This window comes from Bos indicus, chromosome 3 (assembly GCF_029378745.1).
Source record: "Bos indicus isolate NIAB-ARS_2022 breed Sahiwal x Tharparkar chromosome 3, NIAB-ARS_B.indTharparkar_mat_pri_1.0, whole genome shotgun sequence".
NCBI classification, from domain to species: Eukaryota; Metazoa; Chordata; class Mammalia; order Artiodactyla; family Bovidae; genus Bos; species Bos indicus.
The window spans coordinates 23,219,995-23,236,114 of record NC_091762.1 but is presented as its reverse complement, the minus strand read 5'-3'; the positions used below and the strand labels follow the sequence as shown (position 1 = coordinate 23,236,114).

At 47.3% G+C, this 16,120-nt stretch overlaps 1 protein-coding gene across 18 annotated transcripts in view; it reads left to right on the top strand.

Moving 5' to 3' along the window:
- The window catches only part of PDE4DIP (phosphodiesterase 4D interacting protein), a 238,564-nt gene that overhangs the window by 208,543 nt on the left and 13,901 nt on the right, over positions 1 to 16,120 (top strand). For 11 of the 18 annotated variants that reach the window (XR_002180312.2, XM_070785806.1, XM_070785812.1 and 8 more), the window contains 11 exons: positions 1,034 to 1,153; positions 2,302 to 2,830; positions 4,243 to 4,478; positions 5,510 to 5,561; positions 6,630 to 6,853; positions 7,370 to 7,522; positions 9,470 to 9,655; positions 12,453 to 12,704; positions 13,579 to 13,710; positions 14,396 to 14,515; positions 15,617 to 15,806. Coding sequence is in view for 17 of the 18 variants with exons in the window: in XM_070785806.1 (XP_070641907.1) it covers positions 1,034 to 1,153; positions 2,302 to 2,830; positions 4,243 to 4,478; positions 5,510 to 5,561; positions 6,630 to 6,853; positions 7,370 to 7,522; positions 9,470 to 9,655; positions 12,453 to 12,704; positions 13,579 to 13,710; positions 14,396 to 14,515; positions 15,617 to 15,806 (2,194 nt within the window). In the remaining variant the exon portion in view is untranslated. The remainder of the gene's footprint in view (positions 1 to 1,033; positions 1,154 to 2,301; positions 2,831 to 4,242; positions 4,479 to 5,509; positions 5,562 to 6,629; positions 6,854 to 7,369; positions 7,523 to 9,469; positions 9,656 to 12,452; positions 12,705 to 13,578; positions 13,711 to 14,395; positions 14,516 to 15,616; positions 15,807 to 16,120) is intronic. The other 7 variants (XM_070785807.1, XM_070785813.1, XM_070785804.1 and 4 more) reach the window with 2 other exon arrangements.

Here is a 16,120-nt window from a genome sequence, read left to right as displayed (position 1 = left end):
CCAGTCTCATGGCCAATTTAATCCTGACTATGACCTTAGCACTGTGGAAGTGGATTGTTTTTGTTATTTAGTCACTAAATCATGTCCAACTCTTTTACAACCCCATGGATTGTAGCCTGCCAGGCTTTTCTGTCCTTGGGATTTTCCAGGCAAGAATACTGGAGTGTGTTGCCATTTCCTTCTCCAGGGGATCTCCCTGACCCAGGGCTCGAATCCACATCTCCTGCTTTGGCAGGTGGATTCTTCACTGAGCCACCAGGGAAGCCCATGGAAGTGGATACTTAACTTCAGTTTGCAGATGGCAGAAACAAATAAATGAATAAAGCAAGTTTGCAGTGACAGCATAGGGAGGAAATGAGCTAACATCTAGCTTCACTGATTTCTGGTACAGTCAACAGACTGCCTTACCACTCTCAACATATGTTGATTCTTTCTCTTCTGCTCCTCTTTGCACCACAGTAGACTCTTCAAAAATGTACCATGTTGTTGGTCTAGAATCGGTGCTTTCTCGTAGAACTTCTGCAGTGACATAAATGTTCTGTATCTACGTCACATGTGGTTATGGAGAACATGAAATGTAGCTAATTCAATTTGAGGATTTAAAGTTTTATTTAACTTTTATCAGTTTAACATAAAACAGTCACGTTTGTAACACTTACAGAACAGTGCAGATCTTGGTGTCTTTGAACCTGAGTTAGTTCTGCTCCATCCAAACATTCCCTGAGCCCCACGAACAAAGCATTTGCTAGTTTCCCTGGGGCTTGTAGAGCTGATAGTATACAGTGTCTGACTTAAACATGTCTGGTCCCAGGGAAGCCCAGGTTATCTGTAGGTAAGCTCACCAATGGGGAACAAGCTCACCTGGTGGGGAGGGCCTGGTGCCTGGAGCAGGTGTTTCTTCTCCCACCTCAGTCCAGAGAAGCATCTATCCCACTCGGGGTCTGACCTCCCCAAGGGCCAGGGTGCATGCTGCTGAGGATGAGTGTATGTGGGAAATTTCGATCCTCTGTAGCACCCCCGGTCTGTCCCCAAGCAGGTGGATCGTCGGTGAAGCAGGACAGCAAGCAGGTGCAGGTGGACCTCCAGGACCTGGGCTATGAGACCTGTGGCCGAAGCGAGAACGAGGCTGAGCGGGAGGAGAGCACCAGCCCTGGTGAGAGCTTGGGTGTGGGACTCGCCCTCCCCCACTAAGGGCAGCCTTCACATTTGGGTGCTGCTGGCCAACCCCACATCTGATGAGGAGCAGGGCTGAGGGGTGCAGTAGACTGAAGGGGACACAGGACAGAGGGGGACAGAAAGTTTGGAGAACTCATGCCCAAAATGAAGCTGAGAGTGAGTTTGAATTTCTACAATTAGTTTTCAACATGCTGCCTGTTTAAAGAAAAAATTCAGTGTGAACTTTAAAAAAAGATGTTCCATCCAACTGATTATTTCAGAAAAAATACTGTGTATGTGTTAGTCGCTCAGTTGTATCTGACTCTGTGACCTCATGGACTGCAGCCCACCAGGCTCCTCTGTCCATGTAATTCTCCAGGCAAGAGTACTGGAGTGGGTTGCCATTCCCTTCTCAAGAGGATCTTCCCAACCCAGGGATCAAACCCAGTCTCTTGCATTGCAGGCAGATTCTTTACTATCTGAACCACCAGAAAAAAAAAAAAATACTAAAGTCTATTTATTAATGAGAAGATCAAATGAGCTTTGAGTGAGTCAGTGAAAGTTGCTCAGTCATGTCCAACTCTTTGGGACCCCATGGATGATACAGTCCGTGGAATTCTCTAGGCCAGATCACTGGAATGGGTAGCCTTTCCCTTCTCCAGGAGATCTTCCCTTCCCAGGGATAGAACCCAGGTCTCCCATGTTGCAGGAGGATTCTTTACCAGCTGAGCTACTAGGAAAGCCAAGAATACAGTACTGAGTAGCCTATCCCTTCTCCAGCGGATCTTCCTGACCCAGGAATCGAACCAGGGTCTCCTGCATTGCAGGCAGATACCAACTGAACTATCAGGGGGATATGCAAACTGAACATCTAAAAAAAGTGTTTTTCTGTACTTTAGCTATAGGGACATTCACCAAATTGAAATTGAGGAGAAAAACACTGAGTAAAATAGAAGGTGACCACACCTGACTTGCAGGGCTCTTGGAGGACAAGAAATACAGCATATGGAGGCCTGCATGGTGCCAGCACTGAATAAAGTACTGCTTTAACTTTTGTTCTAGTAATTATTGTCCTCAAGACCTTGAAGGGCATGGCCTCAGCAGCATGCCCAGCTTTACTCAGGAGGATGTCTTATCTTTTCTCAGAGTGTGAGGAGCACGACAGCCTCAGGGAAACAGTCTTGATGGAGGGGCTGTGCTCCAAGCAGGGACACCTGGACTCCACAATGACCAGCCCCCCTGGGAAGAAGCCCCTGGAGAGCCAACCAGGGAAGCAGGAGGAGCTCCAGGCGTATGGAAAGTCAGAAGACATCTCTGTCCTACGTAAGGACATCAAAGATCTGAAGGCCCAGCTGCAGAACGCCAACAAGGTCATTCAGAACCTGAAGAGCCGGGTTCGGTCCCTCTCAGTTACAAGCGATTATTCATCTAGTCTGGAGAGACCCCGAAAGCTGAAGGCCGTTGGTGCCCTAGAAGGAACTTCACCGCACAGTGTCACTGATGAGGACGAGGGGTGGCTGTCTGATGGCACTGGGGCTTTCTACCCTCCAGGGCTTCAGGCTAAAAAGGATCTGGAGAGTCTGATCCAGAGGGTGTCCCAGCTAGAAGCCCAGCTCCCAAAAACTGGAACGGAAGGGAAGCTGGCCGAGGAGCTGAGATCTGCTTCGTGGCCTGGGTAAGGAGGGTGCTCTGTGGATCATTGCTTGATTGAAGATGTCTAAGTTTATGTGTGAAATAGGGAAGCCCAGGCAGGTAGAAGAGAGAACCCACTGGGGCAGTCAGAGAGGACCTATTTCAATGGTAGCCCTGGGTGTTAAGAAAGGACACATGACCCCTGCTGGGAGATACCAGGTCCCTGGGATTTCCTCTTAGGAATGCCTTCATACAGCGACCAGACATACAAGTAGTAAAACTGGAGGCAGACTTCCTGGGTTTGAATCCTAGGTCCAGTACTTACAGGCTCCTTAGTCTTCCTGAGCCTGTTTCTTTATCTATTAAATGAGGATAATAAGAAAACCTATCTCAAAGGGTGGTTATTAGGTTTAAATGAATTAATCTATGTGCTTATAACAATGCCTAGAACATATTAAAGCTCTCAACCCTATTTGCCATAATTATTATTGTTATTAATACTTCGTGTTGAAAAACACTGGACTAGATGTCCATCTCAGTATCCAGGTTATCTATGCTGAGTAACAAACCACCCCAAAGTAGGGGATTCAAACAGTAATTTATGTGGATTGGCTGGGCTTAGTAGAGGTAGCTCTCACTTGGGGTCTCTCATGCCGTCAGATGATGGCTGGGGCTGGAGTCACTGAGATGTCTGGCTAGGCATGGCTTCTTCATCCACGTGTCTGGTGACACAGTGCTCCCTGGCTTCTCTCTTTCTGCACGTGGCTTCCTGTCTTCTGGGGCCTTTCTTCCTGGCCTGGGCCTCTCATAGTGGTTGTCTCACTTCAGCATGGTAGCTGGCTTCCAAGAGTCAGGAAGTAAAAGTTGCCCAGTGAATTAAGAGTGATTCCTGGACTTGGCGCAGTGTCACAGAGCCCACACGGATTTGAGGAGGTAGAGAATGACTTCTACCTAATGATGAAAGAGGGGCACAGCCACATTGTAGCCAAGCATGTGGAATGGGAGCTTGAGTAACGGCCATCTTCGCAAAATACAGTCTGCCGTAATATAGATGGTCTTTGAAGTAGAGGACATGAAAGGACTTTTTTGGATTTTTAGTATTTATTGAGTGCCTACTCAATAAATATATTTAGCATTTATTATCAACTAGAAGTCTACACTATATTGGTGCTGTAAGGGAAGTAAAATACAGCACGGTATTTACCCCCACAGAACTTAGTTTTCCCTTTTGGCACATGACTAATGCATATTAAACAGTGGAGGAATGGTGGTGTACCATGGTGTTTGATGCAAGCTTGTCAGAACAGAATTTACTCTTAAATACATCCTTTGGTTTTGGTGCCAGAACTCAGCATAAACTGAGGAATTCTTAGAGATGCTCTTACAGAAATCTCTACAGAAGCCCCCATAGCTTAATTTTCCATTCTTACTCTTTCCTCTTCTTTCATTCATTAGGAAATATGATTCCCTGATTCAGGACCAGGCCCGAGAACTGTCCTACCTACGTCAGAAAATACGGGAAGGGAGAGGTATCTGTTATCTTCTCACCCAGCACTCGAAAGACACAGTAAAGTCTTTCGAGGACCTCCTAAGGAGCAATGACATTGACTACTACCTGGGACAGAGCTTCCGGGAGCACCTCGCCCAGGGCAGCCAGCTGACAGAAAGGCTCACCAGCAAACTCAGCACCAGTAAGTTGGCCTCATGGCTTTGGTACCCTTTCGGTGACTCCCAGAGCCTAGCCCCAGGTGGCCGCCTCACCTCCCACAGCTGTTAACCCAAGTCCTGCTTCTGCTTCATTCCCGGGGGCTGTTATTGGATCAGGACTGGCCAGTAGGCCGCACAGAGGAGGAACCACAGGGTCAGAGAGGCCGTGATTACAACTGTAGAAACGTCATCATTTATGGAATGTGCCCTTTGGGAAAGGAGGCTGAGTTCATCCAGTGTTGGGGGAGAAAGGGAGGAGGGATGGGAGGACTTTATGGCAATAAAAAGAGCCCTGAATTGAGAACTGCAGGACACAAGCTCTAGCCGGATGCTACCATTCAGTCTCTGGGCAAATGACTTACCTTTTGACATCTCTTGTTTCTTCGCCTATTGCCCAGCATCACACATGAATATAATTCAAATAGAGATAAAGGACAGCACCATGCCCACTTGAACATGGGCACTGAACATCACAGTACACAGGCCAGGAATATTGGTCACGGTTAGAGTCTTTTACTTAGAATTTCCTGAGAGCACCCGAGGGGGCACAGCAGGATCAGTTTTGGGGGACAACCAACCCACATCCCAGTGGTAGGTGCAGAGGTGGGGCAGGGCTGTTGGTCACTTCCTCAAAGCAAGAGTAGGTTCTACGTGAAAGCTATGCGGGGACACAGAGCTCTCACCTGGGAGTCGTTCTGTGGCAGGCTTGGAGCCTGGTATGTTACAGAGGGAATCTGGCCAAGTGCCTTTTAAACTTTTTTTTGCATTGATTTGGGGCAGAGGCAGTCATGATGGTGATCGCCAGGTCAGGGAAGTTCTGCCTGGTGAGCGCTGGAGATCCTGCAGGTCTGTTCTCTAAAGATGCTGCCTGAGGTCTCCCAGATTAATTCTTCCACATGTCCTGACCACACATAGAGTGGTCACTATTTTGCACTCGAATAGGCTCTTGCAGTTGTAATGTGTAAAGTGAGACCTGTTTAATTTCTTACTGTTTCTTTCTGAATTTGGTTTGCAGAGGATCATAAAAGTGAGAAAGATCAAGCTGGACTCGAGCCACTGGCTCTGAGGTAATTCAAATAGAATCTGGTAAAGTAATTGGGAACAAGGCCTAAGGGATCAAGGAGGGCTGCAACTTCACAAGTCAGAAGTGGGGAGGTGGGTGTAATGAATTAATTTGTTCATGAAACACCTTCCTGTTCTTTTTAGCCCAATTCTTTACACTCTTTTGATAGAATTCTGTTGATTTATATTTGTATAATGATTCTCCAGGCTTAGTAACCTGGAGTCAGTCTGACCTAAAAGTAAACTTACCAAATTTCAAGGGTCCTTGGCACCCCAAGGATCTCCTCTGCTCCCTGACTCTGTGTGTTTAAATACACAGTGTGCTTTTTGCCAAGTTGGCTCACCCCCAAGTTGAGTTAGCAGCTAGTTTAGTGGCCATACAGTTTCCCTGGGAAAAAAAGAATTGGATTACAGTTCCTAATAAAATCCCTCAATGTTGCAGATCTTGGGAGGCTACAGTGCCTTGGAAACCAGTTTTCAATGAGTCACTGCATCGTTTCTTATGTGCAATAAAGTTCAGGCTCAGAGTTCTTTGTAGTTACTAGATCAAATCCCTTTGTGTCATGAGTATGCTTTTGACCACTCAGTGCTCCTCAAAATATCTGTGGTGAAGGACAAAGGATTTTGTTTTTATCTCTAATCTATCATAGACCCACACATGGTCTGAACCTTAATCAGCCAGATGATTCTACTTACGTACTCTTGGATGTAGTGAGAATGCCACACTGCTGTGTTTCTCAGTGCTCACCGTCCATTTCTGTACTTATGTTGTTGGAGACCGGGAACCAGCAGTTCTCGGCCTCCAGCTGTCCTGGGGACCACGCTTGGAGCAGCAGTGCCTTAGAGGGCTGGCTGAGCCCCTGCGAGTCCTCAGTGTATCGTGTGGCCAGTGCACTGGGCACCTCTTGCTTCCCCTCCCTCTGCACCCGGCCTACTTCTCACTCCTAAACCAGACATGGGTAGTTTCATTTATTCTTTGCAGGCACGGTCCCCTTGACTTACGTAGTTTTCCTCATAAGAACTAGCTCATCCAGTGATTCTGACTTCCCCTCTGTCCTCCTTCACCCCACTAGGCTTAGCAGGGAGCTGCAGGAGAAGGAGAAAGTGATCGAAGTCCTGCAGGCCAAGCTGGACGCCCGCTCCCTCACACCGTGCAGCAGCCATGCCTTGTCAGACTCTCAGCGCTCTCCCAGCAGCTCCTCCTTCTTGTCTGACGAGCTGGAAGCCTGCTCTGACATGGACATCGCCAGCGAGTACACACACTATGAAGAGAAGAAGGCTTCACCTGGTCACTCAGGTAGCCTCCACTTTCTGAGTGGAACCACCTTTTTCTAGGCTGAGAGGAGACGTCTACATCCAGGCTTTATAGATACACCTTGGCATGTGTCAGGCTGAACCAGGCAAACCACAGTGGGAAGAGTGAGAAGAGGATGGAGACTTCTGTTTCCCCACTGCCTCACGGGCACACAATCTGTCTGATTGATCTCCTCCTTTAAGATGGGATGTCTTATCCCTCCACCCGCTGCAGCTCCTGAACCCCTGAGTTTCCTTGGGTGTCCACATCTGCTGCTGCCCTTGCCTGGTATTTTTGGAGGTGCCTTTGTCTTGGTTCCCGGCTCTGAGCCCCACTATTACCTCTCAGGTGGCTTTTCTCACTGAAGGAGCAATCTGCAAGTAAGGAATGAAAGCTGCTCACAGTGCTTGTGCTTGGTGCTCTCTCTGAAAACAAGGCTCTGCCCTGGTTAAATTGTAAGATCAGATTCCAGTTCTTTGTAGAATACCAAACATGTTCTTTCATTCATGGGTTTTGTAGATTCCATCCATCATTCGAGTCATTCTGCTGTACTGTCTTCCAAACCATCAGCAACCAGTTCATCTCAGGAGGTTAAGGCCGAACCCAGCAGCAACCCCGTCAGCTTCCCAGCTCCCCAGAATCCCCCCAAGGAGGCCAGCCAGGCCCATCCAGGTATGCACTGGCCAATGGGGCAGGGGCTTCATCTCCTCTCACTCAGCTCTGACTTTTCTTCAGAGACAAGAAAAGCATCATTAGGAGCTTAGATACATTGAATCCTAGACAAAAATCAAAAGACCATTCAAATTCACTAAGAGGGTCTGATTAGTCTTTAACTACTGTAGAAAAATAAATAATCCACATCAGACTTTGATCTGCATACCAGATCAAATTTTGACCAGTCGTTGGCTAATCATTTTAAAAGAATCATCTTCATTTCTTTCTCTCATTTCACCCTGGGAATCAAAGAGGCAAAATGTTTCTCTCAGGATTATTGTAGCCAGAGAGCATAAAGAAATTTCCATCTGCTGTTCCCTTGTATGTTTTCCCCATTTTATCTGCAGAGGAGCCTCTGTAGTTGGTGGGGCTATTTCCTTCATAGCTGAGGATGCTTCCGTATCCTTAAAAGGGATTCTGTTCACATTACATTATCTTTCATGGTTTTATGAATGAGTCGGTGGTCCTTGATATATACATGGTGTATATCTTGGACTGAAAGAGTTGTATATTTCATTTACCTGCCTCAGGTTAGTTACCAGGGGTTGTATTATCCAATCACAGCTCCACACTAGCAATGGCACAGAACGGGCAAACCTTATTCTCACCTGCTGCCCCCCAACAAGACGGGCTAGCTGCCTGCCTTCAGTGTGGTTGTGGTGAGGCTGCATTCAGTAGAGATGCCTACAGAAGAACAACACTTTTCTTCTGCCGTCCTTGTCTCTCTTGAGAGCAAGTCAACCAAATCTTAAGGAAAAGAATGTGTCCAACTCTTTTTGGGCTCAAAGTTTCTGGGCCAAAATTTCCAGCTAAACCAGGAAATCATGGGGAAAAACCATTCATCAAGCACTGTAGACATCTCTGTGAATGCTTTGGGGTTAAAAAGAGCAGAAGGTCGAAGGTTTTAGAATCAGAATGAAGGAGGCCTGGACTGTGTCACTTGGTAATTCAGGGGTCTTGTACTGCTCTGATACTATGTCAGCATCCTGGGATAAGGGATGTTTTTCAGAATGTGATCACTGTCTTCTGTGTGAAGCAGTCTCCACAAGTCTAGACGTCTTGGTTTCTGCTCCCTCCATGGGCTACATGCCCTTCAACTGTTTTTGGGAAAAGGAGATTCAACCATCAGAACTTCCCAGGCTTCCTGAAGTCTATAGATGGGCTGCATAATGATCACCTGCGAAGTTTTTTCTTTTAAAACACTTTCTGCCAGAGTTTACAATTCAGTAGGTTTGCATCGATGGAAGAATCCACATATGTTAAGCATTTTTCTTAAACTATTTGAATGTCCAGACAGATTTGCATGCCACTGTGTCTCAGTTTGCCAAGGCTTTTATTTTTCCTTTGGTGAATGAGCACAGTGATTTGGGATTCTCAAGTTTGTTTCCGTCAGCCTTGAATTTCATGCATTAGTCATGCCAGCGTCCCCACTCTCCTAGTCTACTCAGTCCTCCTCAGGGCGAGTCCTGCTGCTTTCAGGAGTTCTAGGTGTAGGGGAGTCTTGACTGGCCCATGCTGGCAGCAGCACCCCAGGGCTCCTGAGAGCATTCAGGCAGAGCCATCCTGACCTGCCACGCCCAGATGGCTAGGATGGGGCTCTCATGGCTGCCTGAGCTATGGTAATGCTACCTTGCCTTTTATAACCAGTTGTTTACAAGATGAGCATAGAATGTGAAAGCAGGATAGCCCTGGCAGGGGAGAAGAAGGAGGGGGTGAGAAAAGTCAGCCTCTTGGGTAGCTCTGCTCCCCCTTGGCCATCTTAGTCATCACCAATTGAATGACAGACACTCCCCAAGGAGACACCTGGTCAGGAAATAGTTTCACCTTCTCAATCTTTCACCCGTTCTTTTCTCTCCCTTTCGGTCTAATGACTTATGTCCTTTCTCCCTAACTTTCTGTTTCTAGGCCTTCATTTCCAATCCATACCCACGCTGGTTAGCCTTCCCCAGGCACCACTGCCCTCAGCTCCACCCAGCTTCCTGCCTTTCAGCTCTGCTGGCCCTCCCCTCCCTGGCTGCTGTGAGACACCCATGGTCTCCTTGGCAGAGGCTCAGCAGGAGCTGCAGATGCTGCGGAAGCAGTTAGGAGAAAGTGAGCACTTCCTGCTGCGTTTGTGTGCTTGCGAATGGTGGACCCACACTGTGTGTCTCTGCATGGCTTTGGCTGGATGGCAGAGTTTCAAAAATAACACAGGGGTACACGCTATCAGTGGATGATTGAGGCAGAGCTGCGCTTGCTGTTTTGGGAAATATATTCGCTGTTATCTTTCTCATATGTGTGTTTCATCAGTTAGTAGGCAACTAACTATCCTCCTATGTGAAATAAGAAAAGAACTTCACATGATGAATTTTCCCTCTAGTAGTGCTTTAAAAAATACTAGAAAGCAATCTGAAATTACCTTGTAACCATGGTCTGTGCCTGTAAAGAAGAGCTTGGATGGGCCAGAGATTGATGGTCACCATATAGAGAGTGTCCAATGACCTAAGACCACAGCTGAGAATGTGTACACCTTGAGCCCCATTTAGACCACATTAGTATCCCTGAAATTGGATACACTGTCTACTCTAACATTAGTTTGATTTCCAGCGAGACAGAGATTATTTTTAAGGAGAGTCTGCACATGTTCCTTCCAGCAGGCAGTGAGGTCTAAGAGGCTACCTTCTGCTACCAGTGTTACACGGGTATAGCAATCTAAGTACCTACCAACGTGAACATGGTCTTACCTTGTGTGACAGAGCCAGGGCAGAGAACTAAAACTCAGAGAGTGAGGTTACTTGATCAAGGTCACTAGTAAGGGGGAGAAATGGGCTTGAATTTGGATCTGCTGCTCCTGGTTCCATGTTTCCATTATACCTTCTCCATCTAGAATGGTTTTGTTACAGTCCTGCTGAGAGCACAGGCTGAGCTCAGCTGAACCATCTGGAGGCCCCTTGCAAAAGTCTTTTCTCTCTTTAGAGATGACAGAAAGGTGCTATTCTCTCTGAACTAGAACTTGCTACCATGCTACCATAGCAGATCTGGAACCAACAACTGATGGATAACAAATCTCTTCCATGCCGAAAGGCAAGAGTGTTCACTAGACTACTTTTCTTTTCTTCATTTCCTTTTCCTTCATCTTTCCACATTGTCACATTGTCTTTGCCCAAAGGGAAAGACAGGAAGAAGAGCACTGTGCCTGAAGTGGTCCGCTGATGTGGGTTGAACTGGAGTCACAACCAGTCTGTTCCATGGGCCAGATTTTGGATGGTCCAGCCTTGGCGAGAAAGGCTGTAGCCCTTTCTTTGCCTTGTTAAGCACAGTCCTCTCCAAAGAGCTCATCAGCTCTCCTCCTTTGCTTTAAAGCAAGCTTCCGAGTGGATAGTGGTGCATGGCAGCTTCTCAGGTCTCTATGGAGCTAAAATCTTCTTGTGCAAGTGTCTATCTGGTGTTTTTGCATGGTTTAGGGCATGTGCTCTGTATTGTGTGGCCGGGGAGACTGGAACATGAGACTACTGATCCCTGTTACTGATAAGATTTGAAGCCTCCTACAACCTTGGTGAGAAAGTAAGCTGAGTGTCAGCAACCACTGATTCCCCCCTTTGCCTTGTGTGGCGTTGGGTTGAAAGAGGTGTGGACAAGGTAGGGAGTCACCTCTCTTTTAAATCCTGGACTGTAATTTGGATGCTTACACTTTTTATCCTCCTCCTTAATTTCCAGTGATCCCAATGAATATCTAGTATTTTTCAAATTGGGGAAGGGGAGATACTTGACAATACTTCTCAAACTTTCCTGCTTATTAGAGTCAGCTAGGACGATTTTAAAACATTCAGTACCCAAGCTGTACCACATACCAATTAAGTCAAATCTCTGGGGAACCAGGCACTGGTACTTGTTTTTACATTGTCTTAGATGATTCCAGAATGTAGCCAAATTTGAGAACAGTTACAAACAAGGATCAAAATTGGCAACTGCCAACTACATTAATCCCTCAAAGGGGGTTGGCTTGGTTGGAAGAAACCAGGACCTCACTCCTCACTCCTGTTTTTTAGGCAGAGCTACCTGTTTACTCTGCTGCTCATGTCGATAATCCCTGGAAGAAAGCAGTCTTCTGAATGTGAATATCCTGAACTATAGCCAGTTCACTTCTTTCCCTCTCTCACCCAGCTGGGATTATTTTTAAATAGAAGCGGAGATGATGGGAAGGCCCGTGATTTCACAGGGTCTATGAAGGCATCAGCCTATGAAATGAAAGGTCCTACCTCTCCCATGGGAGAGTGTTCGTGACTCTTCAGATGCAAGTGATGACATTTCGGTTCCCTGAATCATGTTGAGTAAGATTCAGATCACCTCTTACCTTATACAGAACCTCCCCCAACCTCAGCAAAGAGTTCAGTCTGGAGTGACTGGGGCCACCATTCTAGCTGGATTTATGCCCCCTTCCTCTTTTGACAACCCCAAAGGAAAACTGGGAAAACGGGCACTTTAGCTTCTGGAACAGCAAGTACTCACAGGAACACAGACATTCCTGTTCACAGGTGTGCTCAGTGCTACGGCCCATCACACTCTTGACCCCTGACTTTCCCAGTGAGTTCTGCCCAGGAACTTCCCTGGACTCTATCATGAGGCATTATCATAGGAGCCAGGATTAGGGCCACAGGACTTTCCTTTCGTGCACATGGCTGACTTTATGATGCTTTATTCACCCCCTAACTCTTGCGCTCATGCTAGCAAATACAAGGGGTTAGAGTTGTAGCTTCTGGGGTGTCAGTCTTCATGTCACTGCTTTTCCACAGCTGACTGGGACCTCAGCCCGTGTGTCCCCTCCAGTGTCTGCTCTTCTCAGTCACACGTTTCCTGGCTGATCCTTGTGCTCTGCTACTGCTTCTCACTCATGTTTCCTTCTGCCCAGGTGTCACCAGTGTTCATCCTGCTTCCCCAGCCACACTGCCAACCAACCACACAGAAGCCAGATCTTCCCACTACCTCAACCCTCCCCAGCCCCTCTGTCCTCCAAGGGGCACCACGGACCTGGGCAGAATCCTGGAGCCTGGGTACCTGGGTAGCAGTGGCCAGTGGGACGTGATGAGGCCTCAGAAAGGGAGCATATCCGGGGACCTATCCTCAGGCTCCTCCATGTACCAGCTTAACTCCAAGCCCACAGGTAAATACAAAGCCGAGCAGGTCAATTGTTTCTCTAAACCCTATGAAACCCTGTACATGTACACTTACAACTCCCTTACATGCACCCCTATATGGGAGGAGGCCCATGGGGCTTGCTTAGCACTAGCTGTCCTGTGTTTGAAATCAAATTACTCTTTTTTAGGGTAAAAGTGATAGGTTATTTAATTTTAAACCTTTTTTTTGTATTGAGGTATAGCCAGTTAACAATGTTGTGATAGTTTTAGGTGAATAACAAAGGGACTCAGTGATACATATACACGTACCCATTCTCCCGCATACTCGCCTCCCATCCAGGCAACATGAACAGAGGTCTGTGTGCTATATAGTAGGTCCTTGTTGGTTATCCATTTAAAATATAGCAGTGTGTGTGTGTTCATCCCAAATGCCCTAACTATCTCTTTCCCTCAACCTTCTCCCTGGCAACCATAAGTTTGTTGTCTAAGTTTGTGAGTCTCTTTCTGTTTTGTAAGTAAATTCATTTGTATCATTTCTTTTTAGAATCCACATATAAGGGATGTCATATGATATTTCTCCTTCTCTGACTTCACTCAGTATGACGATCTCTAAGTCCATTCATGTTGCTGCAATGGCATTATTTTGTTATTTTTTACGGCTGAGTAATATTCCATTGTGTGTGTGTTTGTGTGTGTCTGTGTGTGTGTGTCTGTGTGTATACATCTTGGTGGAGCCAATTTACTCTTTAAACAAAGTCACCTGAGCTCCCATATGCCCATGAGAGAGGACAGTGATATTTAGGGATCTTGCTGAGAGACCACTGGCAGAGCCCCCCTAGTGGGCCCCACTAATAGACAGGATGCTCCATCTCTACCTCTTCCTGTCCTGGGTGGCTGCAGGGGCTGACCTGCTAGAGGAGCATCTTGGTGAAATCCGGAACCTACGCCAGCGCCTGGAGGAGTCCATCTGCATTAATGACCGCCTGCGGGAGCAGCTGGAAAACAGGCTCAGCTCCACTGCCCGCGAAAGTGGTAGGAGAGGCCCAGTGCCTCCTATTTCCAGTCTAATTAGGGAGATTCTGAAGGTTGCCCTAGAGAAGAGAGTCACAGATTTCAAAGCACTGTAGTCTGCTTTCCTCCACTTGCTCCTTACAGTCAGCAAGGCAGGAGCAAGGACCATTCCCTTCCCTTTGTTGCTGTATCTGAGCTCAGAGAGTAACTCTCCTCAATGCAGATCTAACCAGATCTGGTCCCCAGAATCTTCTGGCTTCTTGTTCACCCTAAAGCTGCTCATCTGCTGCCTGCTGACTTCTGTGCCCTGGTTCTGTGATTGGCATGTGGTGGAGCCAGGTCTGCAAGGCCTCCCGCAGCCACTCACCAAGGTAGCCTCCTGCCCACACTCTCCCCCAGGCTGCTGACACTGGGAGGCCAGCCTTTCCAAACACCCTTGACCTGTCCACACTGCAGCAGGAGCAGCTATTTAGGGAATAGAGCCTCCTGAACAGCTCACCCAGGGCACATGAAATGCATGCAAAGAACCCATGCAGAGGAGCCACAGGAAAGCCAGGTATTCAGCCCAGCAGACTTTGTCCCACCAGGACACGAGTCCTCGGGGTTTTCTGCTGGGTTGGGACAGTGTCTGGAGACAGAGAATGAGCAAACAGAGATCCTCTATTACACAAATGTGTAACTTACCTGCTTGCACTTCCCCGGACAGGCTCAACCTCTAACTTCTACAGTCCAGGCCTGGAGTCCACACCTCAGCTCTCCAATGAGAACAGAGTCCTTAGGGAAGAAAACCACAGGCTTCAGGCTCAGCTCAGTCATGTTTCCAGAGGTGAGTGCCAAAAGCCACAAACTGTGGTCAGTGTTGTATCCATTTCTTCCCTGGCCACACCCATCACCAATTGGACAAGCAAAGAGAGAAGGTGGAGAACAGAGCTACTCAGACCCACCAACATCAAACTCCCATAGCTTTTCTCACTCTAGAAAGGGCTATTTCCTGACAATGCCCAAGCATGGGCCTTCAGACGCCTAGGCTCCAGGAGGAGGAGCTTTAGGAAATCCACTTCTGTGCAACCCACTTGCAGTAATTCAGTCATTAGCTATCAAACTGGACACCAGTTAGTGCCTGTCCTACCTCCCCACAACTCACAGCTAGTTTGGACCCAGGAAAGGGAGGAGCAGGAGGCCTAAACACCCTCTCAGGTTCTTCCAAGACCTCGCTGAGGCTCCCTGTGTCCCTCTCGTGCTGATGTGCTATCCCCATGTCTCCTCTCCATCTCCCTCCTTACACACTCAGGGCTCCTCTTTGGTCCCTGGTCCTCTGCTAGAAAAACATCTTGCAGAGCTTTCTCAACACTATTGAGCGGGCATCCATGTGTGGGCATCATTTCCTCTGGGGCCTGGGTGGGGGGATGGGGGGTGGGCGGTGACCTTAGTTTTAATTGAGTTAATGAAATCAATGTATTTTCAATCACAAATTATTTTTATTTACAAATATTTATTGAATAGCCAAATAGACAAAGAATGGTGGCTAAGAGGATTAAGCCCAGAATGAAATAATGCTTGCAGGAAAGGAAAAAGACATTAAGAGAGGTTTCTACATAAGCCTCTTGATCCTTGGCAAAACTCACGAGTGGATTATTGCATAGAGCGTATGTGAGTACTTAGAAAATAGAGTTAGGAAGCAGAGTGTGTTCCCTAAAACCAAGGCGGGCCATACTGAATCACAGCCGCAACCTCTTTCTGCAGAGAAAGAGGCCCCCACTCCTTGGAGCATGTGGATGTAACAGCAGACACTGGCTTTGCCTCCCTGGCAGCATAAGCTGGCCTTCCTTTCACCTTAGTTCTGTTTGTCGGGATGGATGTGTTTGGGCTTATCTTCCTGCTGACCTTTGACCCTAAAATATACGCACTCCTGTGTCCTGCTTTCCAGAGCACTCCCAGGAAACAGAATGCCTGAGGGAGGCTCTGCTGACCTCTCGATCCCGGCTTCAAGAGCTGGAAATGGAGCTGGAGCACCAAAAGGTAGACCGGCAGCAGTTACTGGAAGACCTGAAGGAGAAGCAGCAGGAGATCTTGCATTTCCAGGAGGAACGACTGTCTCTCCAGGAGAAAGACTCCAGGTTAGAGGGAGCCCGTTGAAGATGGCCGCATTTTCAGATTTAGAAAAAGGGATATTGGCAAGTCAGTGAATGGTCCTTTTCAGAAACCTCGATATCCCTTCTGCTATTTCAGATTTATGGGTAACTTTGAACAGAAGGAAGGACTTCTCTAGGAATGACTTTTTCACTCCAAAGTTGAGAGAGTAAAACTCTCTTATGTAAGTAAGGCTTTAGCATATCAGATTCTGGAGAAAGTACTTCTAGTGAGTTTTGGGATATTAGTCCCATCATCACCTAGGAGGTCTACACCAGCCTTGGTGCTGCTTCCCAGCATA